General features: G+C 55.2%; 1 protein-coding gene across 1 annotated transcript in view; it reads left to right on the top strand.

Moving 5' to 3' along the window:
* NRXN2 (neurexin 2) overlaps positions 1 to 24,006 on the top strand; it is a 99,141-nt gene that overhangs the window by 23,444 nt on the left and 51,691 nt on the right. Inside the window, exons 5-10 of the mRNA XM_052662567.1 lie at positions 1,205 to 1,506; positions 9,415 to 9,438; positions 16,694 to 16,855; positions 17,529 to 17,967; positions 22,567 to 22,953; positions 23,118 to 23,321. Coding sequence (XP_052518527.1) covers positions 1,205 to 1,506; positions 9,415 to 9,438; positions 16,694 to 16,855; positions 17,529 to 17,967; positions 22,567 to 22,953; positions 23,118 to 23,321 — 1,518 coding nt within the window. The remainder of the gene's footprint in view (positions 1 to 1,204; positions 1,507 to 9,414; positions 9,439 to 16,693; positions 16,856 to 17,528; positions 17,968 to 22,566; positions 22,954 to 23,117; positions 23,322 to 24,006) is intronic.

The raw sequence follows: 24,006 nt of genomic DNA, 5'->3' as shown, positions 1-24,006 counted from the left end.
CTTCCTGGGCCTGGGGGCCTGTGCTGAGAAACTCCGCCCTTCACAAAGGCCCTCAGCCGGCTGTCTCGTTCACTCCCAACCTCACCTGCGAGATGGGTGGGCCCAGCTGGGAGAGTCCTGTCAGAGTCCAGGTCCTCTGTGCTCTCTGGACTCCAGGGCCCGTTTTCTTCCCTTGACGGATGTGGGCTCTGGCTTGTGAAGGTGTAGGGTTAGGACCCCACCTTCCCGCCACTAAGCCGTTGTCATCCATTTGTAGAAAGCTAAATGCCCCTAAGGCCCTTCCAATTGTTTTCACTTCTGTTTAAAGAGTGCCAATGAAAGGAGCCCTATGCTGGGTGTACACACATACACACACACACACACACACACACACACACACACACGAGCCAGGCCTGCCCGTGTATCTTGCCTCCAGTCATCTCCTGGCACACAGGGGTCCTACACCTGCCCTCTGGCCACCCTCAGAGGCGCTCAGCCTAGGACCTGTCAGCACTGTCCTCTCAGGTTGGACTAGGAAGTTGGCGAGGATGGTGACAGCCGTCGCGGTGGCCTCCTGTGTAAGCCCCGCCCCCTGCTCCCTGGCACATCTGTCAGCCACATCACCCTCCCATGTGTCTTCCCCTTGCCCCCACCCCATTCTCTCCATTTGCTCAGTGCTATGAAGCAGGCCTACGAGTCCCATCCCAGGTGGTCAGGCTTGAGACTGTTCCCAGGCAGTGAGAATGGCCATCACCAGAAAAGAGGCAGGAGGGGGAGGTGGGCTGCACTCAGGAGACCCTTGGTGCCCCGCCATAGGGGGACACTCTAGGAAGACTTCAGGTGCAGCCTCTTGTTTCTCTTCCGCATCTTTCTGTTAAGGGGAGTGGCTGGGGGAGGGCTGGTTGGGGAGGAGACGGTGAGACTGCCCGCTTCTGTCTGCTTCGCCTGGCCCTGTGGCAGCTTAATTGTCAGCTGTCAGTGTGAGAGCCACTTAGCAGCCTCCTGCCTTGGAGCTAGGCGTGGAGGAAGCTGCTTCTGACAGCAAAGACGTCGGGGTCCAGAGAGGAGGGGGCCAGTGGGGGGAGGGGAGAGAGCCTACAGCTTGCAATTGGGATCGAGAGGCTCTGGGTGCCCTGGACCTACGCCCGGTGGCTGGAGGGGAAGAGGGAGGTCTGGAGTGCCCACGCCGCTCAGCCCTCTTCCGTTTCCCTACGGCGGCATCCAGGCAAGGAAGAGTTTGTGGCGACCTTCAAGGGCAATGAGTTCTTCTGCTACGACCTGTCACACAACCCGATCCAGAGCAGCACGGACGAGATTACGCTGGCCTTCCGCACCCTGCAGCGCAATGGGCTGATGCTGCACACGGGCAAGTCGGCCGACTACGTCAACCTGTCCCTCAAATCCGGGGCAGTCTGGCTCGTCATCAACCTGGGCTCGGGAGCCTTTGAAGCCCTGGTGGAACCCGTCAACGGCAAGTTCAACGACAACGCCTGGCACGATGTCCGGGTCACTCGAAACCTGCGCCAGGTAGGGGGAGCAGGAAGAAGGCCAGGGGCTAGCAGCGTCTGAGGCAGAATGGGAGTGGGGAGCGAGGCCACCGGGATGCGGGGCCAGGCATCAGGCCTGGTGGCAGGGTGTGGTTCTGAAGAGTGTTTAGGCTTTGGGTGGGCTGGTAGGGGCCAGGAGTGTGGCTGCTGTGGGCAGGCTGCAAGGACCAGGATCCACGCTAGGGAGGAGGCTGCGGAGATGTCCAGGGCCAGAGCCTGGGGGAAGAGGAAGGGCTGGGCTAGGATTGATGCTGGTGACTTGGTGCTGAGGTTTCAAGGGCTGGGGTTGAAAAATCAGGGGAACTGGCAGCAGGGCAATTCAGGACATGGAGGGGTGAGACAGAACCTGAATGATGGGCCCTGGGGGTGCTCTGGGATGGGGAGACACTGGCCAGACCCTGGAGGGGCAGGTGTCCAGTTAGGGCAGAAAGTCTAGGACACATGGAGTGGGATGTGGCCTGCCCTTAGGCAGGGCCTTTGGGGCTGGGCTCAGAGCAGGGTTGGGGCAGCAGATGTGAGCAGGGAACCAGGTGGAGAGGTGCTTGGTCCTGCCTCGCCTCTGGCAGCACCCCAATTCTCTCCTGTCCCGTCCTGTTCCTCCAAAGGGGCGCAGGCTCTCCCAGGGGCTCTTGATTGTCTTGCCCTGGCTTCTAGGCCTGCCCTTGCAGGAGCTCAGGAGACTCTTGAGGCGGCCCCTACAGTCAGGACAGAGCTCTTCTCAGCGTCCCCAGACACCCCCCACCCTGGAGGAGTGCCGATGCTTCTGGGCATCGACTCTGTCCTCAGTAGCTCTTGCCTCTCACAAGGTGCAGAGAGGCTGCGGCAGGCGAAGCACTCTCTCTGGCCAGGCTCCTGCTCGACAGCAGCCCCACAGCTTGTTTCCAGCCCTGAGAAGTTCCTGCCTCAAGCGCGCTCCAAACCAGAGCCTTGTTTGAAAGCAGATGAGGCCGCTGTGCAACCTTGGTGGCTTCCGTCTCCACCTCCGGACTCCTTGCCCTGCTCAGTTGGTGCCTGAGGCCTGGGTGCCAGGCGCCTGCTGGTCCCTTTCTCTGGGTCCACCGCTTTCTCTCGTGGCTGGTGGCAGGGATGCTTTCCCAGCTCCACTCCAGCAGGCTAAGTGCAGCCAGGACCGTGGAACCCCTGAGCCCTCGGAGGCACCATCTGGGCTGGTTTGGAGCTCTTCTCTCACTCGGCACCTTCTCATATTTCCTGGTTCTGGCTGAACTTCTTGGTGCATGAACTTCTGTTGTCTCTCCTCTTCACCATCACTGGCAACTTCCTTCTCCTCCTCTCCTTCCTCCCACCGAAGGCTCCTGGGGGGCAGGGGCCGTCAGACCTCACATTGTTCTTACTTGCTCCTCTTCAACCCCCTGAGTCACGATCTAATGGGGCATCCCCCTCAACGGTGACTTCCTCTTGCTGTCGGGACACCGTGACTGATCCACCTGCTCTTTCCAAGCCGCTGCTCCCTGCTGTAGTCGGGCTCCCACCCAGGCACCTGTCCTCAGTGCTCCCCAAGCTTGGAAGAGCCGCATCGTCCCCTGAGCCGGCTGGAGGGCTGCCCTGTGGCGCCACCCTGTTCACTGCAGGGCTAGGCAGAGTTGCCTTCTTGCTGCTGTTCCCTGCCCAGGACAGGTGCTGTCACCTGGGGCTGCCTTTGGCAACACACTGCAAGCCCAGGGTCCTTATCCGTGTGTCCTCTGGCCAATGCACTGTCTGTCTACATAGGATGTGTGCTCAGTCGTGCAGTCAATGTGGCTCTGCTGTGGCCCCCTGGACTGCAGCCCACCTGACTCTTCTGTCCATGGGGTTTTCCAGGCAAGAATACTGGAGTGGGTTGCCATTTCCTTCTCCAGGAGATCTTCCTGACCCAGGGATTGAACCCCAGTCTCCTGTGTCCCCTGCACTGGCAGGCGGGTTCTTTAGCACTGCACCACCTGGGAAGTCCTACACAGGGTACTGAGGGGAAAAAGACATGGTCCCACCCTCCCAGCCCTTTGGCTCTTGAGGAGACAGGATGAGTCTGCTAAAAGTGATCAGAGCCAATCCACACAAGCGCCAGCTAAGTGGCAAGAATCTCAAATGTTCTAGGAACTCGAGAGACACAGGCAAGTGGGAGAGGTAAGGGAAGGTGGGAAAGCCACCTAGAAGTGGTGAGGCCTGGCCTCGCAGCTCCAGGATGGACAGTGACTCACAGTAGCCTCCTCCGGCACTCACAGAGTTCTGGGTCTGAGCTGGTGACGGATGCAGACCACTTCCCCTGGCTGGCTCTACCAGACGGTTGGAGCAGAGTCAGGTCATATTGACCCAAACACAAGCCTTCGGGGCTCAGAGGGTATCTGCTTCAAGACTTTGATTGAGAGGTCTTTTTAGAAAGAGTTTCTGGAGAGCTGTATTTGACTCAAGTTCACATCCTTAAGTGTGAGCTGCAGCCCTTTTTGTGTCATTGTGACCATCAGGGAGATGGCTGTGCTCTGGATTCATTGCCAAGTCCATCATCCTCAGGCCTTTTGAGTGTCTGGTTCTCAACTGAGGGAAGGGTGCCCCCAAGAGATTCTGGAAATGTCTGGAAGCATTTTGGGTGTCAGAGCTTGGGGAGGGTGCTACTGGCATTTACTGGGTAGAGGCCAAGATACTGCTAAACATCTCCCAATGCACAGGACAGCCCCATAGCAAAGAACGATCTGGCCCCAAGTGTTGGTAGTGCCGAGGAGAAGAAAAGGTGTAGACAAGGGCCTCGTGGCATTCTGGGATTGGAAAGATCCTTTTGTGATTTGAGGGGTAACGTAGGGTCAGGAGTGGCCAGGAGCAAGGACAGGGGTGATGTGAGAAATGACATCTGCCCCAGCCTCTGGGAGGGCACTGGAGTTCACGTAGTTTTCCCCAAGTGATTAGAACGATGTGGGGACCGCCACCCGGGGAGAGCCTGGCCCAGAACTTACATGGAGGGGTCTCCCTTCCTCCTCTTGGTTCATCAGCTTTGGGTGTTGGTCATGAGGCCAGCTCCTAAGACTGGAAGGCGGGAGAATTTCTCCCCACCTCCCCTGAACCAGATAGTGACCCCTGGAATCATCCATAACCTTTTGGAACAGTGCATTCAGGGCCAGAGGGAGCCTGGCTGAGACCACACCCTTCTTTTGCTTTGCTTTCCCCCTGAATCCAGGCTTGAGGACTCTCTGCCCAGTGGTGTCTCCTGAGTGATCTTGGCAAGAATAATTCCATCTGATGATTCCCCGAGGCCTCTTTTTTTGGTGACGCTGGGTCTTTGCCAGCTTCTCTAGCTGTGTAGAGCAAGTTCTAGAGCGCGTGGTGCTCGGGCTTAGCTGCAGCATGTGGGATCTAGTTCCCCAACTAAGGGTCAAACCTGGGCCCCTTGCATTGGAAGCGGGGTGTGTTATCCACTGGACCACCAGGTCCATCCCTGAGGCCTATTTTTAATCTTGGGCACACTCTCCTCCCACACCTGTGTGTCTTCCCCACCACACATGCCAAGTGCCAATCCATTTCCTCTCTGACCAGCTAACCAGCACCAGCTCTGGAGACAAGCTGGCCCTTGGCGTATCATGTGGAGCCTCCTCCCACCCAGCTCCTATGAGGCTGCGCCTCGTATGGAGGCCCCCTGGACCCCAAGGAGGGAGTCCTTCAAGGATGGTGTCCGGCAGGCACTTGGGACTCCCTCGCCTGCCTTATGGCTCGGCCTCCGGGTCTCTCAGCCTGTCACACACCCTGCCTCAGGGCCTAACTGTACTGCTGGGCATGCCCTGTCTACACCGGCTTCCTGAGTTGCCTGCTTCGTTTCCATAGTGCTCCCTGAAGACACCACCATTCACCCTCCTTTCCACCGGGTGAAACCCTAGAGCTGGAGTTTGAGTTGGACTGACTGGGTTCGAGTCACTGAGTGACTTGAGGCAAGTTATGTAAACAGTGTGAGGTGAGAGGGGCCTTTGAGGAGTGACCGAGGTGACGCCTCAGGCTTGGCACCACGTGAGCATCGTGGGCTCGCTGCTGCCTTTACTGTTAGTTGTGGGGTTTTCCAGTGCGTCTCACCACCTCTGTAAGGCTTTCTTGAGCCACCCCTGCTGCCATCCCCGCCCCTGCCCGGTCAGTCTCCCTTTTTGCTGTGTTCTGGCCCTGTCACCATGCTCTATCTGTGTGGTCAATTTGTGCTCATCTCTTCTCTGTTTCTAGGTGGCGAGCTCCTTGAGTGCTTTTTTGGGTCTGCGTTGTGCCTTAGTCGCGGCGCATGGACTCTCTAGTTGTGGCGTGTGGTCCCAGTAGTTGCCGCGCGGGCTTAGTTGCTCGCAGGTGGGATCCCAGTTCCCCGACCAGTGATCCAACCTGTGTCCCCTGTACCGGAAGGCAGATTCTTAACCACTGGACCACCAGGGAAGTTCCCCTTGAGGGCTTAATACCAGAAACTGAGTGTTTTTATTTGTTTTTCTAGTGGTTTTGCTGGTTCCTTTGGGTTCTGCCTTGAAGCCAGTTGGTGAGGTTTTGGACAGATTAGCAGATCTAATTATTTCACATGAGCCCGGAACTACTGTTGTCTTCTGGGAAAAACTCCTTCCTTTACGCTCCCGCCCTCTCTTTGGAGTTTCATCAGGACCTGTCCCTTTCTTACAGCACTGTTCAGATCGCACCCTCATATCTCTCGTTCATGGGGCCCCCAAGTTCAAGGGTCTTGTTTCTTTTTTGTATCTCACCTAACTTTTCTAACAATCCTGTGAAGTGGGAGATACTTGCATTCACCAATGAGGGAAAAGCAAGTTGAAGAGCTGGCCCAAGGCTCTCCTGTGGGAGTGGGAGGGTGGGAGTCTGTCTGACTCCATTCCTCTGCCTCCCGGGAGGGCCTGGCTGCCGACCTTGGTGTGCAGTGCTAAAGGGCCTGTCACTTGCCTTGTGGTCCTGCCATTCTCGGATGCCCCCATGTCTTCAACCATCTAAATGTTCTGCTGTCTCTTGAAAAAGTGGGCCCATCTTATCCAAGTCCTCTTTCCTTTGTCCTGAGTTTCTCTTGCTCCATAGAGATTGCCTTCGTCCAGACTGTTGTGATTTGTGTGTATTAACCCCTTCTTGACTTTCTTGAGGGGCTGGAGCTACGTCGAGACTTCAAGGTCGAGACGGGGCAAGGTTTTCTCCAAAGCCCTTGGTCGTGGTAAGTTACACTTGCTGTCATCACTGACCTCTTCCCTCTGTGATTGATGTCCTCCTCCCTCATCATGCATGGTCCTCCATGTGCTCCTGTCCCCCAGGGGCCCTCTAGCTGCTTCTGTGGCTGGGGCAAAGCCTTCCTTGCCCAGTGGTTAGTCTGAAGCCCCAGCTCTCCAGAGCCCAGCATCTGGGAAGGTGTGGGCTGCCACATCATGGGCGCAAGCTGGCTTCTGGTGGAGCCTCCACTTAGTGTCTGGCCACATTGCCCGCTCGGGCATGGCCACCGCGTCCTGGGTCTGCACTGTCCCAGCCACCTGTCTCAGCCACTGCAGTGTCGCTGTTTGTCAGAGGGAGCCTGGATCTCTTGACACATCAGTGGGAGGCCCAGGCTTTGGACGCACAGCTCTTCCCTCTCAGTCTTGTTTCTTAGTTCACTCTTCTACTTGTTAAAAGTGAAGTTGTCCACGAAGGTTGAAAATGGGTTTTTCCTTGTTTTAGTTTCTACAGCCAGTTCTAACTTCCAAAGAGCAGCAGCTGGACTTTTACCTGCAGGGCCTCTTTCTCCCCTGTCCTGTTTGGCTGGTGCAGTGCTGTCAGTTTTGGTGCCTTGGGTGTAGCTGTCATGAAGCTAGTGTTTCCTTGCCCTGAGTAGTTGGCCTGTTCACTTCCCAACAGTCCTACTGGCCGATAGGACCAGTCTTTGTACCACGGGTTATCCCAGGGTCCAGTCCGTACCTGCAGTTAGACTCTTGTCTTCCTGCTAGGTAAGCTGCTTCTGCATCACTAATAATTAATACTGGCCATTCAGCACTCCTAGCTGCTAAATATTGAATTCTGTTATTTTTAACTATACAAGGCCCTTATTAATTGTCTTCCTGAGTTAGTCCTGTGCCCACTGGTTATAACAGCTCTCTAACTAGTGGGTCTGTCCCCAGAAGACCTTTCCTTCTCACAGTCACACTCTCGGGCTTGCAGTTTAGCATTTGATGGACATCAAGCAGTAGTGTCTCAACACCTCTGTCACACAGGGTGAAGCTGCCTCAGCCCTGTTGACATCTCCTCCTCAAAGGGAAATTTTGAAGGTGGTTCTTGCTGCTGTCTTTGACCATGAGGAGAGGAAATGAACGTAGAGCTACATGGGGGTGGGGCTTCTAGAGTCTTGGGTAAAAGAAATTGGCTTCTAGTTTAGAGAAGAATGAGGGATTTTAGAGGGAGGTGGGTCTTTGTGTTCCTTCTTATGTTGTGGTATGTGGGGGGAGTGGATTTCTGGTGCTGGCTGTGGGGAGTGGAGGCTTGGGGGTCCGTGGGTGTGGGGAGGGAGGGTGGGCTGCTGGGAAAGCCTGACTGATTGCACAGACTTGCATGAGTGATGGTGGAGGCGCTGGTGGGGGGCGGGGATACTTCGTTCTGGGAGAAACAGCTCCCCAAAGGGGCATAAGAAAATAGGGTGGGATGATTGAAGAACCAAGGGAAATTTGGGGGCAGTGTGGGCTCTGAAAAGTCAAATTAGGATTAATTTAGGAGCTCTGGGTGGGAAAGTGGGTGAGGGGAGGAGGGTTTGGGATGAGGTATGATGTGAGGGTGAGCCCTCTGCCAGCCCATGGAGGGCAAAATTTCCTTTTCCCTGTTCTGGTGGTGACTTGCTCTCTCTTCCTTTCTGAAGGAAGAGAAACAGGAAAAAATATAAAGAGCTGCCCTTCCCTGTACCATGACTCCCTGGGTCTATTTGCTACCTTCCATCCCCAGGAAAAGCAGACACCCATATTCCCTCCTATACTCCTTGGGAACCCCTTCCCTTTTGCTCCAAGTGAAACTGCCTCTCATTCAAGCCAGTCCTGGGATTCTCTGGGGGCCTTGACCATTCTCCCAGTCTGACAGCCAATTGGCCCATCACCAACCAGTTAACCCATTAACTCGACATGGTCACTGGTCAGCCAGTTGGCCAGCACCAACTTGCTCTTTAGCCAGTTCTCTGGAAAGCCATCTGGTCGACCAGTTAGCCAACAAACCCCTGCGTTCATTACCTGAGTCAATAGCCCATGCCTTTCTTACACCCCTATTCCCCTTCCTGCCTTCCCCTCAACTCCCTAACATTTTAGCCCATAGGACTTACTAATACTGCATAATTGGGTCTGCTTCTTAACCCCCTGCCTTCCCTCTCTCACCCTCTGTTGGAAAACCCCGTTGCCAACTCTGTGTGTGTTACTAACACGCTTATAACCCCGGGGGGACCAAGGGATGGGCAGGGACAGGTGGGGCAAGGTGTGAGTGAAAAACCGAACTAACCTTCCTGTCTCATCCGCGGAATGTCACCATCTTTAAGTCTTTGCTTTCCCGGTCTAGTTCTTTTCTCGTTTCCTTCTCTACTAACCAAGGTCTTTAACTGTTCCCCTCCTCTGCAGCCGGCTCTTCTGGGAGGGCATGGGTGGGGGGAGAGGGCTCCAGGGCTGGGATGGGTGGGGATCGGGAGAAGGGCTTTAATTTCTGTGTGTGTTTTATTTCTTCCTCCCATTATAATTTAATTTTCTTTAAACAAAACACTTCAGCTGAACTTAAGGTGGGAGGGTCTGAACATACAACCAAATATATATGGATATATATTTTTCCTCCTTTCTTGAGTTTCACAGTTGGTCATTTTCTTTTTCTTTTCTTTCGTTCTGTTCTTTTGTTGTTGTCTTTGTTGTTTTTGTTTTTTTTTTTTTGACCCCCCCACCCCTCCCCCATATCTCCGGTGAAGCACGCAGGCATTGGACACGCTATGGTAAACAAACTGCATTATCTGGTAGATATCACTCTAATTGTCTTACCGTTTGGTTTGCCGTGGGTTTTTTTAACTGTTCGATTCTCCCTCTTTTGTTTCCTTTCCCCATTTGGTTTTGGTTGTTTTGCTCTTCCAGTTGTTTTCTGCGTCCTGGACAATCTCTAGATTTTGCTTCTCTCTCTTTGAGTTTTCCTCTTTCCCTTTTCTTGCCTTTTTTGGTCCAAACGCAAATCCAAAAGACAAATGGAAATCAAGGAATTTGGCCTGTCCCTGCCCTAACCTCCTCCCCTAATTTCTGAATTCAGATTCCTGGCCAGAGAGACCTGGGGCAGACCCCATGTTCATCGGCTCTGGTTAGACCAGCCCCGATGCCAGGCTGCTTATTTCTCTTGCTTTCTTTTGTACCTTTTCTCCCCTGTCCCACCCCTTGTTTCTTTTTTCTGATTTAGTTTCTTTCTTGGTCTCCTGAAAATCCATGGAAAACACCATCTCATGACATGCTACGCTCTGCTCACTGTCAGCTCCTGGACAGGCCCCTCGAGCTGGGGGAGGGGGCTGGGGGTGAGGCTTCTGGGGGCCATGGGCTCTGCAGGTCACAGGTTGGGAGGGGGGCTTGGGGTATGCAGAGCTCCTTCACATCATCATTCACGCCAATTTGGGGGCTGCCCCAGGCTGGTTGCCCAAGAAGGGACAGCATCTCCTGCCTCACTTCCCAGCCTCGAGGGGTCTTGGTTCTGGCTCCCCCACATTTTGCATGGCATGAATGGTCTTTTCCCCCACCAGGGACAGTGTCCAGTTTCCCCACTGCTCTGCTGCTCTGACTAACACTGTGTCTCACACTGTCTTTCTTCCCCGCCATCTCCTGTCCCCTCTCTGCCCCCCCGCTGCCTGTCCCGCATGGCCTCTGACCGGGGTTGGTTCCCTTCCCTGTTGAGGGGGTGAGAGGAGGAGGCCCAGCGGGGTGAAGTCGGGGTACTTGTTGCTGAGCTCCTCTGTTTGGGTTGGGCTCAGGCCTGGTGAGCGTCGGTGTGGGTGTCTGTGTAAATGCAGCTGGTGTGTGTTGGTGTGTGGGTGCGACTGTGTGTAAATGTTGGTGTGACATTTAGGGGGTGTTGGTGGGAGACCGTACTGTATGTTTGAGACTCTGCTGGTGATTCTACAAGTGTAAACGCTGGTATGAGCTGGAGCTGTGTGACTGTGTGTTTTTGAGCCTGTGAGGGCTCTTAGGAGGCGGGTTGTGGGGCTGGGACGAGTGGGAGCAGGGAAGGAGCTGAGGCTGGCCGTTTGCTCCTCGCCTCGCCCGTGAGTGTGTGCCCTCCCTCCCCTGGGATTCCCTCCTGCGTCCTGGCTCTGCCGCAGCAGCAGGCGGTTAGTCATCGTCTATTAATAATGCAGAGTGATTGAGCGCCAGGCTAGGGACCCTGCAGATGGACGTGTCTGCTCCCATGGGGCCCATGCTGCTTGGGGCAGCTGCCTGGCCTGCCCAGCCTCCCAGGCCCACAGAGCTGCCTGGCTGGAGAGGAAGCAGCTTGGGAGCTAGGGCTCCCTGTCTGAGAGGTTCCGCATCTTTCCCAGGAGGATGTAACGCTGAGAACACGTCTGGCCTGTCCTGATACTCTGGCAGCTCTGTGCTTCCCTGCACCCACAGACCTGTGGTGGGCCTGTCCTTTGTCCTGTCCCCGAGATAGTGCCCAGGCCACGGCCATCCCAGCCCTCTCCAATCTGAGGCCTCATTTGGCCATTCTGTCATCCTGGTGTTCAGATGGAGCTGTGTGGTGGTCCCAGGACTGCTCTTCCACAGGCCCTTTTCTTTAGCTGCTGCTTTTAGAAGTTTGCCATTGCTTACCTCTCAGACCAGGCCACTGAGTACCTGAACTGGGTGTTTGAAATTCTTTCTTTATTATTAATTAATATTTTGGCTACACTATGTGCAGCATTCAAGATCTTACTTAGTTCCCTGACCAGGAATCAAACCTGTGCCCCCTCTAGTGGAAGCGTGGAGTCTTAACCACTAGACCACCAGGGAAGTCCCCAGAACTCTCTTTATAGAGCTTCACTGGACAGCCAACCTGTGACTTTGAGGACAGAAGGGAGGCAAGATAAAGGCAACCTCATTCTATCTGAGAATTAGGGCCCAGAAGACTTCCCCTTCCTTCCAGTCTCAGTTCAGTTAAAAACTGTGAACTGGGGCTAAAGCTGTTTCTCATCTGCCAAACGGCTGACATTCCTTGCTTGCCTTTCAGGGAGTCAGTGTGAGGGTCAAGAAGGGTAGCGGAAGTGAAAGTGTCTGTACTCTGTAAAGGAAATTATAATTTTATTAAGCTTTATAAAATGTTGACTGATTACGTCTGTGTTTCCAGGGCAGAGATATTTTGTACAGAAGCGATTCCCTTCCTATAGCAAACCCTGGGGAATATAGCATCTCTGGCCCCACTGGAGATGCTATTACCATCCTTTCTTGGGATTCAGTCCTAAAATAACTACATGAAACCCCAGAATGCCCCAGGAACTGGGCCTGAGGAGGAGGAGGAAAGATGGATGACTTGGTTAAGCTGGTCAAAAGGCAAACAACCTTGTCTGATTTCAGTCCTGGCAGGGGAAGTCCCTGTGAAATTCTAAGCCTCTGAAGCCCACACCTCCTAGTGTGAGTGTCCATGCCTGACAACCAGAGCTGGTGCCTCTTGGTGTCCTGAGTCACCTCATAAATCCTCAGACACCTGACCCAGGGATCAGCTCTTTGAGCCAGGAGAGGAGTCAGAGAACCTGGCACCCAAAGAGACAGCGTTCAACCTGCTCTTATTTCCTAGGCATTCCTCAGCCGGGCTCTGGTTGGTTTTGCATTTATTTTTACTAACTCCTTCGTATGGACTCTCTTTGTTACTTGAGCATTTCTCCTTGGGGGAGAGAGTGGATCTAGGTCAAAAAAGCCAACCAGTGGAGAGGTTTGGGTTAGGTGTGGTCAGGCTGAAGGGAGTGTTCTCTGCCCCTGACACTGGAGACTTTGCTTCTTCTAAGCAGCTCTCACTTTTTGAATATCATTTAAAATGGACAAATGTGCATGCAGCAGGCAGAGATTATTCCCGGTTAATGTGTGGGGGAAATTGAGGCCTGAGAGGGCCTGGGGCAATGTAACAAGTAGTGGAAGAGGTCAGTGCTTTCACTTTGTTGATCTCATTTGATCCTGACAGTAAGCCTGGGAGAGGCAGGAGTCATGGAAGCTGTTAAACCCCTTTTACAGATGAGAGTCAGGGAGGTGAAATGAGGATTGTTCTGGAAGATGGTAAAGACCAAATAAGAACTCAGGATTTCTGACCTGAAGTGTATGTTCCAGCACCACCGAGTGCAGTCATCAGGCTTCACTGTGCGGCTGCACACCCCCCTTTGGCTGTCCTCCTCTCCTCATGCTCTGTTCCCACCCTCTGCAGTCCTAAGGGCAGGCCAGGACTGTCTTCCTAGACGAATTGGCTTTACTCATCTTTGGATCAGGAGCCTTGTGAGAGTTTGCTGACAGCAGTGGACTCTCACTGGAGGAAAAAACCCAATGAAGTGGTTTGCATACAATGTCAAGGAATGTCATGACTCCCCAGAGCCCATCTAACCTGCTTCCAAGTTAAAAAACGTCTGCCCTCGGTCTTATTCTCCCCTTAATAATCCTCCTCCCAGGAAGGTCGGTGACCCTATAATCATAGCAGGGAGCTGGGACAGGCTCTGGGTGATGTCAGAGGGCCATTCCCCTCTTTCCAGCCTTTCCTCTGGGGCCGAGATGGGCATGGAGTGCCTGAGGCAGGACACTTGTGGCCAGGACCTGGTCTCATGCTAACAGCTTGCCTAAGTGGGGAGACCAGCAGAGCAGAGCAGAGCAGAAGGGAGGTGGGGCCAGCAGGAAGGGCTGAGAACCCATCAAGGTCCTAGGCTGCCCCTTGCAGCCACCTCCGGCCACCCTCCCCGTCCCTGGGGCGTGGAGCAGAGGCTGGGCATGGGACTCCTTCCGCTCTTCCTTGACTGGTCATGGCTCTTCGGGGCAGAGCTGTGGCTCATTCGTCATGTTCTACTCAGCCCCACTGAGGGCCCAGTCTGTGTGTTGTGTGGATTAATGTGGGTTGTGTGCAGTCTCTGCTGTGTCTTGGGGTGCTAGCCGTGGTCCTGATGACAGAGGATGCTGCTTGGAAATGAGGTTGTCGGGGTCTCCCTCCCACTGCCTTCAGTAAGATGTGTGTGAGCAGGTGTGCCTGGGGTCAGTGATCAGTGGCGAATGGGTGGTGGGAGTGAGTGTATGGCTGCCCTCTGGGGAGGAAGGTCTGAGTCTAACATCTCTTCCCTTTCTTTCTCACCTGTACATGTCTGTCGTAGTGGCGGCTCCTCTCCCCTCCTCTGTTGGAAGGAAGCTTCTCCTTCTGCACCCCTGCAGCTCTTTTGCCTCCATCTGGGCTCCTCCCTACATCCCCCGGCCCTGCATGCCTTCCCCCACCCCGGCTGCCTTTCTCTCGCTTGTCCTGCTGGGCCGGGACCCCCACCCAGGCCCTCTAACCCGCACGCGTCCAAGCTGCCATGGCTGTTCTGTGTTGCACGTGCCCCCTCTGCCCTCTTCCCCTGCCGGCCCCACCCCTTCCAGAAGCTGTGTGGGGGGTTGGGGGGCAGGGGCATCATGAACCCCTGGGGTGGAGGGGGACTGGGGGAATTATCCCCCTGTTTCCTGCTTTTACTAACGAACCTGCCATTTTTGTGTCTGGACTTTGATTTGTCTGAGGAAACAGTCGGGTTTTACTAATCTCACTCATCTACCTCCTTCCCTTCCCCAGAGACCTTCCTCCATCCCCTCTGATCCTCGGCTTCCTTTCTCCCTGGTGCCCGTCTCCCCCTTTCTCTCTCTTCTTACCTCACCCCCCCTTCCTCCATGCACCTCCTATGTTACCCAGCCTCCTACTGCCCTCTCCCCACCCCCTGGGCCAGGGAGGCTCGAAAACACCAGGACAGATACACAGGGGTTAAGGCAGCCCTTTTCCTATAGGGAGCACCGCGTGGCAGAGATTCGTATAAAGCAAGGTGGACAAGGTCGGATTTGCACCTGGTCAGGAGGGGTGTCAGGGAGGGCCCCCAAGGCATGTCCTTCTAACTCTAGGCTGAAGGCAGCAGCCTCAGAGGACTGTGGTTCTGTCCGCGTTCTCTCCCCAGGCACCAGGCTCACACGTGGCGCACAGGCAGTGAGAGCCATGTGGCCCTCGTCGTCAGGCCACTTGATGGCCACCTGAATGGTGGCTATGTGTCCCCTGGAGTGTACTGGGATTAGTAGGGTCACAGGGACACATCAGGCCAGGGGCCCGGCCTTCAGGAGCTGACTCTCAGTTGGGTTTCTAGACGTAGACTCAGGAACTACCAGTGGCCCGATTCCTGGTCTCTCAGTGCGGCCCTGGGAGTGGAGGGCGGGCTGGAGGCCCTTTTCCCCCGCCACCTCTCCCTGTCTTACTCCCAGCCCTGCATCACAGCCCCCTCCTGCCCTTTCTCCAGCCCCTCCTGCCCGTTGTAATCTCGTCTGCATGTTTTTGTGACTAATACTTTGACCCTTTCCCTTTCCACCCAGATCTCCACTTCCTAGCCTCGGGTGGGGTGGAGGGAAGAAGCGATAAACAATAATGACCAACCCTCACCTCAAAACAAGACTCAAAATCTTCAAAGTGCCCACTTCTACAAAGACACGCCCTCACCTCTGTCCTTGAACCCAGTCCCCCCAGCACAAGGTTTGATGGTTCCCAGGAGGGGGCCGCTTCAGCCCCACCCCCACACACTGTGAGGCTCCAGCCCAGCATGAGGGGGACTTGAGGGTCCTGTGAGGGATGGGCCCCTTGGCCCTGTTCACTCATGTCCCTCAGGTGTTCCTAACACCCACTCCCCATCCCTGCAACAGTGGAATCTTGGAGACCGGTCACTGGAAGATGGCTGGTGGCATGTGCGTACGGACTGGTGTGGGAAGGACACTGTGGGCTGTGATCGGAAGGCCCCAGTCTCCAGACTTTGCCCAGAAAGTGGGTGCTGAGGCACATTTGGGGAATGGGAAGCGGGAGGAGTTGTAGCCTGCAGAAGCATGGTGTTGAGTTCACTGTGAGCTGGCTTCCTGAGCACCCCTGTAGGAGCCTGACTGTCCTAATCTACCGCCTTCTGAGAGTGGGGACTTGGGGTCCCCCTGCCCTTCACTCTGCACCACAACCTGGTTGGGTGTGGGTGCTCCTCCGGCTAGACTTTTCGGGGCTCGGGTGGACATTTGCCCATGGAGCAGGGACTCATGGAGTTCCCTGCACTCATCACTGTCCCCGCACTAAGGTCACTTTTGCCTTCCCCAGGCCACTACTGAGCCCTTTTCACCTTCTTGGAACACCAGGTATGCCCTCATCCCTACCTGTCTTGTTTTGTTTCCTGAGTTTTCAGCCCAGGGACAATGTAACAGAAGGTTAGCCTGGCTCCCTCTGTTCCCTAGCCTGGCCTTGACTCCATAGAGTAATTGTGGTGGTGAATGAATCAGGCAGGGTGATGAATAGGCCAGCGGCTGCCCCCTCCTTGGGGGACAAGAGAGTGACCCCAAAACAGAGGGACCTGGATAGCAAGACAGACCCAGCAAGGGGGTTGGGACCAGTTAGGAGGTAGTGATGGGAATCAGCCCTCAAAGGCGCTGTGTGTCTCCTGAGAAGTGCCAAGGCTCCCCAGAAGTACCTGGGTTCCTGTTCCTCACGCCCTTGCTATTGTCCAACCTTCCCGTGGGCTAAGACTGAAAGGACTCCACCATGCCCTGGAGGGAGAGCTGCAGGGGTGTTGAAGCCACCAGGACGCCAGGAGAACTGGTGCTCTCTGCCTCTTTAATGAGAGATGCTCTGAAATCACATGTGCATCCAGAGACCCTTCAAGAGGAGAACGGTGCCATTTGTGTCCCGGGGGCCCCCACTCCCATCCAGCTGTCCATCCGGCGCCACTTCCGGGCGCCGCTTCCTGCTGCTGAGCAGTGAACGCCTCGGGCGCCCTCCAGGCCTCTGTCTGCCGAGGGCCGTGGGGCTGGCCTCAGCCCACCCTGAAGCCATCAGATCTTGTGCTGCCTCCTTTCCCCCCCCCCAACCCCCACTGTTCCTCCTCTGAGACAAGCAGACATAAAAATGGAGGGTCCCTCCCCCCACTGCCCCCCGGCCCCTCCCTTGCCCTGCCCGTGGCTCTTCCCAGGGAGTTGATGCCAGTTGTCTCCTTGTCTCTCCCCCTCCCTCCCTGGGCTGGGCAGGTGACCATCTCGGTGGACGGGATCCTGACCACCACAGGCTACACGCAGGAGGATTACACTATGCTGGGCTCTGACGACTTCTTCTACATCGGGGGCAGCCCCAACACGGCCGACCTGCCGGGCTCGCCTGTCAGCAACAACTTCATGGGCTGCCTCAAGGACGTGAGTAGGGCCAGGAGAGGCGGGGGGCACCCTGGAAACCCCGGCCTGGCCAGCCAGCTGCCCGGGGCCTCTGTACCTTCCACTCTGTGGCAGGAGACTGCCTCTCTTCAAAACCTGAGGCCCACTGGCCCTGGCAAGAGGCTTCTCTCTCGCTTCCTTGAGGGCTGGAGGCTTCATTCTTCTCAGAGGACCCTCAAGGCAGCTGTGTATAGAACAGAGAGTGGTGGGCATGAAAACTAAAGACCAGTGTTTCAGGCCCACTCATCAGCTCTGTGACCTTGGCTGGGTCCCTTGACCTGTCTGACTCTTACTTTTCTCATCTGTACAACGGGTATTTGGTGCCTACTTCTCGAGGCAGCTGTGAGGGGTAGCTGAGAATGTCAATGTCAACCAAGTGTTCCTGGTGGTTCCAGTTATTATGAGCTATAGTTCAGCAGCGCCAAGGGCTGCCGTGCTCATGCTGGGCAGGGAGACAGGACAGAGAAATAAGTGCCGCAAGGGAAGTGCTGCCCACAGCCTCTGAGTGTGCAGTTCTCAAACAGCGGTCTGGGGTGCTGAGCAGGGGCCGCAGGCCTGGGTGGCAGGACCCCGAGCTGTCAGGCAGGCCAGGTCCTAAACTGCTTCCTGTTCTTCATCCTGGGACCCACCCACCCCCCACTACGGCCCTCTGCAGGTGGTCTATAAGAACAATGATTTCAAGCTGGAACTGTCCCGCCTGGCGAAGGAAGGAGACCCCAAGATGAAGCTGCAGGGGGACCTGTCATTCCGCTGTGAGGATGTGGCTGCCCTGGACCCCGTGACCTTTGAGAGCCCCGAGGCCTTTGTGGCACTGCCCCGCTGGAGCGCCAAGCGCACCGGCTCCATCTCCCTCGACTTCCGCACCACGGAGCCCAACGGGCTACTGCTCTTCAGCCAGGGCCGGCGGGCCGGGGTGGGGCCCGGCAGCCCCAGCACTGCCCAGCGGGCCGACTACTTTGCCATGGAGCTGTTGGATGGCTACCTCTATCTTCTGCTGGACATGGGCTCAGGGGGCATCAAGCTGCGGGCGTCCAGCCGCAAGGTCAACGATGGCGAGTGGTGCCATGTGGACTTCCAGAGAGACGGGCGCAAAGGTCAGAGGCCTCTGGATCTTCCCCTTTCTCGTGGCCGCCCCTCTCTGGGCTTCCCTGATAGCTCAGTTGGTAAAGAATCCGCCTGCAATGCAGGAGACTCCGGTTCAATTCCTGGGTCAGGAAGATCTGCTGGAGAAGGAATAGGCTACCCACTCCAGTATTATGGCCTGGAAATTTCCATGGACTATATAGTCCATGGGGTTGCAAAGAGTCGGACCTGACTGAGAGATTTTACCTTCACTTCACCCCTCTCCACCCACGCTGACAGTCCAATCTGCTGTTCTCCTCCCCTCCACTTCCCCTTGCCCTCCCAGCCCCTCCCTTGTCCTTGTTGCCATGGTGCCTTGGTGGAAAGAATGAGGAAGAGCCTCTTCCTGGGAAACTTTGGGCCTGGGAGGGCCCTCCCCGCAGACAGGAGCAGGGTCATCCCATTCCAGCAGTCTCTGACAGCTGAGGTTCTGTCCATCAAATGCTCCCAAAGCACTGGGTTTATACACAGGACACAGGTAGTGAGAGCTGTGTGGCCAATGATGGTGATGTGTCCCCTGGATGGCGCTGGGATTAGAAGGGTCACAGGGACACATCAGGCCAGGAGTCAGTCAGACCAGTCAGATCAGGTGTGGGTGGGTGCACACCTCACACTCCCACTTCCTGCATGTGTGACGTCAGGCCAGCACTCAGTGCCTTGCAGCTTCAGTTTCCTTTTCGATAAAAGGGATCATTAACCTGGATTCATCAAGAGGGGAAATCAAGGAAAAATCTATAAAAGCAGTCACTCAGTGCCTAACACAGTGGTTATCCCATTTTCCTTAAACAACAACAAAAACCTTCCCAACCTTGCCTCCCTTCTAGTGAGATCCTTTCACCTTTCTTTATTAACTCACTCAGATAGTTAGTGAGTGGCTATGGACGCCAGGTGCTGTCCAGGGTGCTGTAACGAGGCAGCGGTGAGCGAGAGCCTTGGCTGTCCTGGAGCACATGTTCTGGTGAGGAGGCCCAGTAAACACCACACTCTGCCTGGTGAGGGGTCTTACACAATAATGCCGCAGGGTGGAGGGTGCTGGGGCCAGGCAGGCGCTGTTCTTGAATCTTCTGCTGCTTCTAGCCACCCCTCCTTCACTCTTCCTTTTCAGCCTTCCTTTCCCATCCTCTTCTTGTTTTCTTTCTAATTCTCTTCTTTACTCTTCTCCATCTTGTTGGACAGGAGAGAAAGAACTGATACAAATGAGAACTGACACGTTATCCGATTTAAGCCCTTATCAACGTCAGCTAAATTTTCACGCTCCCCCGGCTGTCACTTTACTGGGCCTTCATCTCGGGGTAGAATGACTGTCCCCACACACACAGGGAGGAAGGGGGCTGCCACGGCTCCTGGAGGTATCAGCCTCTCATGGGCCTGCTGCTGCTTCTCAGAGAAATGTCGCCTTCCCCAGGCTTTGCGGTAAATGGGTTCATCCCCTGGTGTCGTGTCATGATGGTACCAGGGAGTCTTCACAGAACACAAATTGCCTCCCAGGGTTTCTGCGCAGGGGGTCTGTGACTCTCTAGGTTGGAAATCTGCTCAGGCCTTGTAGAGAACCCCAGGGCCCTCTGCTTTGCTCTGTCTTCAGGCAGTGGTTTCCTTAGGCTCACTCGATTGCCAGACCCCATACACCAGACCTGGCTGGCCCGTGAGTCACTTTGGCCATTTCTCATGGCCCAGCACAGACTTGGGGCTGTCACTCCAACAAAACTCTCTTTGACCTTTCCCATGTTTTAAAATTTTCTTGTGTTAATTTATATGCAACATAAAATTTACCATTTTAATCATACATAAGTGTGCAGTTCAGTGGTGTTAAAGGCATTCACTGTTGTGCAGCCAGCACCACCATCAATATAGAGAACATTTTCATCTTTCCAAACTGAAAATCTGTCCCCATAAATACTAACTCCCAGGCCCTGTAAACCACCACCCTACTTCCTATGGATTGCCTACTCTAGGGACCTCCCACACCTGGATCACACAATATTTGTCCTTTTATGTCTGGCGTATGTCATTTAGTATAGTGTCCTCTAGTTTCATCCACATTGTAGTATGTGTTAGCTGCGCGTGTCAGGCTTCATTTTTCATGACTGAATAATATGCCATTGTATGAGTAGACCACCTTTTGTTGTCCATCCATCTGCCATTGAACACTTGGATTGTTGTTCCCTTTCCATGTTTTAGAATGACCTTGAAACAAGATGTGTATTCACTTTAGTTTCCTCTTTAAACATTTTTGTTGAAGTATAGTTGCTGCAGAGCATTGTGTTTGTTTCTTCTGCACAGCAATGTGAATCAGCCATATGTATGCATACCTCCCCTCTTGTTTGGGTTTCCTTCTCATTTAGGTCACCACAGAGCACGGAGTAGAGCTTCCCTGTGCTATGCAGCATGCTCTCATTAGTTGGCTATTTTATACAGAGTAGTGTATATATGTCAACCCTGGTTGCCCAATTCATCCCTCCCCTTCCCCTCCCTTGGTGTCCACTACTGGGCATATACCTGGAGGAAACCATATTTTCCAAAAGATACACGTTCCCTAATCTTCACTGCAGCACTGTTTGTTAATACAATAACCAGGATGTGGAAGCAACCTAGACGTCCATCAGTGGCGGAATGGATAAAGGAGATGTGGCGCACTGTGGCTTCCTCCTGCTGACTCGCCACCATATACTCTTTCCCCACCATGGCCTGCCTTCTTTCACCTTCTGTTCATTTGTGGAGTCCACTCCGGTGGTGTCCTTGTCCAGGAGACCCCATAGTCGGTGGGTGGAGCAAGCATTTGGGGATCTTGCTGCAGACAGAAGTGTAGGTGATTGGGGGCCATGTTTGGGGGGCTGGGAGGGGGAGTGGGGATCTGATGCCTTGTCAGGGAGGACAAGCCAGGGACCCCAGTGTTAAAATGGGACACAAGGGGAGGGCCTCTGGTGCAGGGGAGGGTTTGCGCCGAGGAGAATGAGCTCCAAGTAAGGAGCCAGTGTGTGGAGGAGGCCCTGCTCCTGTTCCTGCAGACCCATGCTTGGTGCCCCCACCCCCAATCTCTGCCTATTTGGGCTCGCATGGTCAAACCATCCTTACCTCTCTTTAACCCTATTGAGATAGGTGGCCTTTTTACTTTTATTTTTTAAAGAATACTTCAAGACTGGAGAAAAGAGAAAGGAAGGAGAACGTTAGAATAAAAATTACAAACAGAATAAAGCTTCTAATTTATACGTTTTGGCTTCTTAAGATCTTAGGAAAGGCTTTGAAGCTCCTGCTGCTGCTGCTGCTGCTAAGTCGCTTCAGTCGTGTCCGACTCTGTGTGACCCCATAGATGGCAGCCCATCAGGCTCCCCCGTCCCTGGGATTCTCCAGGCAAGGACATTGGAGTGGGTTGCCATTTCCTTCTCCAATGCAGGAAAGTGAAAAGTGAAAGTTGAAGTCGCTCAGTCGTATCCGACTCTTAGCGACCCCATGGACTGCAGCCTACCAGGCTCCTCCATCCATGGGATTTTCCAGGCAAGAGGACTGGAGTGGGGTGCCATTGCCTTCTCCTACCTGATCCCAAATCTTTTTTTCTAAGATAACCAGCCCCTTCTTCCAAACAACTCTTACAGCCCAGGAGCTCCGTGCCTGGCTTCCCTTTCCCGGCTGCCCTCCTGTCTCAGAGGCTCCAGGAGCTGATCGGCCTGCCTGTCTGCTCCACCAACCACACAGGGGCTCCTGGTCCAGGGGTAGGGGACGCAGGCTCTGGAATCCTGCCACTTGGGTGGTACTTCGGCTCTGGTCCTTAACTGTGGTGGCACTTTAGACAGCTTTCCTAGTCTCTCTAATCCTCATCTGCCATTTCCAAGTGGGATTGTAAAGGATCAATTCCTCAGGGTTACCGTGAGATTTAAATGATATATGTGAAATGCTACCATAGGGTCTCAGGAGTCGGACACGACTGAAGCGACTTGGCACGCACGTGTCCAAGTGCCTGATATGCTATGCATGCAGAGTCGCTTCAGTTGTGTCTGACTCTTTGCGACCTGTAGCCCAGACTCCTCTATCCATGGGGATTCTCCAGGCAAGAATACTGCAGTGGGTTGCCATGTCTTCCTCCAGGAGATCTTCCTGATCCTGGTATCAAACCTGTGACTCCTGCATTGGTAGGCGGGTTCTTTACCACTAGCACCACGTGGGAAGCCCAAGTGCCTGGTATACAGTCATAAAAGCCCAATAAATGTTAGTGGGGGAAACTCTGGATTCAAGTCTTTCAGCCTCCTTGGGGGTCTCTGCCTCTGACTCCTGGTCTGAGGGGCTGGCTGGGGGGAGGACATGTCAATGATCCAGCCCTCTGGGGGCATGTCCACTTCTGGTACATCCTCTGAGGACTTGCTCAGGTGGGAAGAAGGCGTCTAGACTGAGGCCCATCGCACACTGCAGCTGGGCTTCGGCGGCTCACACGGGTTTCTGAACTTGGGGGCTTCGTTAAGCAATGTTTGCAGCCCAGGGCTGTCGGGGTGCGAGGGCAGAGCATCCTTTTTTCTCCTGGGACGTATCTTGGTCCTGTCTTCTCCACTGAGGCCCACACTCTCCCTCCATCCGATCCGCAGGCTCCATCTCGGTGAACAGCCGCAGTACGCCGTTCTTGGCAACTGGAGAGAGCGAGATCCTGGACCTGGAGAGCGAGCTGTACCTGGGCGGTCTCCCTGAAGGCGGGCGGGTGGACCTGCCCCTGCCACCGGAGGTGTGGACCGCAGCGCTGCGGGCTGGCTACGTGGGCTGCGTGCGGGACCTCTTCATAGATGGGCGGAGCCGAGACCTCCGGGGCCTGGCCGAGGCGCAGGGGGCTGTGGGCGTGGCCCCCTTCTGCTCTCGGGAGACGCTGAAGCAGTGTGCCTCGGCTCCCTGCCGCAATGGGGGCGCCTGCCGCGAGGGCTGGAACCGCTTCGTCTGCGACTGCATCGGGACCGGCTTCCTGGGGCGGGTCTGTGAGAGAGGTGAGGCTGGTCTGCACGCCTGTGCCCCTGTCCATCCCTGTGCCCCATCGAGGACCATCCCTGGGCCTGCCAGCCCTGTATTGATTGGCTTGGTCTTCTCTCCCTTCTCTGGCCCCTGCCTGTCCCCCCCCCCCCCTTTCCCCCTCCCCCAACTCCTGGGGCAGAGGCTACGGTCCTGAGCTACGACGGCTCTATGTACATGAAGATCATGCTGCCGAACGCTATGCACACGGAGGCGGAGGACGTGTCCCTGCGCTTCATGTCCCAGCGGGCTTACGGGCTCATGATGGCCACCACCTCCAGGGAGTCCGCGGACACCCTGCGCCTGGAGCTGGACGGGGGCCAGATGAAGCTCACTGTCAACCTCGGTAACTGCTCTGTCCGTGCCCTGGGCCCCTTCCCCGACCCTGCCTCTTACCCACAACCCCTCTGTCTGGAGAAGCTTGGTGGTTGCGCCAGCGAGAGATGGGCGGTGGGAGGTGCCAGCCCGGGTCTGAGCCCCGGCCCCCCGCAAGAACTTCCTCCCAGAGAGGACGCATAGTGTAGGTAGATGCCTCGCGCTCGGCAAAGCCGTGGGGAGGGGACCCGACTGTGTCTGGCGTGTGATAGTCACCCTCCCAGGGCACTCCTGGGGCTTGGAGTTGTCTGTTCGGTGCACACACGTAAGGAGGTAGTTCATGCCTCGCTGTCAGCTCATCCGCTTGCTCATACCTTGGTTCATTCATTCGCAAAGCGCTTGCAGACGCCTACTGGTGTTCAGCCCGGCTCCCTGCCTCAGCAGATCCAGAGACAGAAGGACCCAGCCCCCCACAGAGCCGCTCTCGTCTGCTCTGAGTTTAAAGAGCCATGTCTGTGTGTCTGTGTGTGTGCGTGTGCAAGCGTGTGTGCATGTGGGTGGACAAGGGTACCCATCGGGACATGTCATCTTCCCCGTGTCCGCTTTCACGTGAGTCCCCATAGCTGCCTGGATTTTATAGACTGGGAATGCCATATACTGACCTACCAGCATCACAAAGCTAGTGATGGTCAGCGAGGAGCCCGGACTCAAACCCA

This window comes from Budorcas taxicolor, chromosome 25, assembly GCF_023091745.1.
Source record: "Budorcas taxicolor isolate Tak-1 chromosome 25, Takin1.1, whole genome shotgun sequence".
Lineage (NCBI taxonomy): Eukaryota > Metazoa > Chordata > Mammalia > Artiodactyla > Bovidae > Budorcas > Budorcas taxicolor.
The sequence above is the reverse complement of the archived record's forward strand: the minus strand, read 5'-3'. Positions and strand labels throughout refer to the sequence as shown.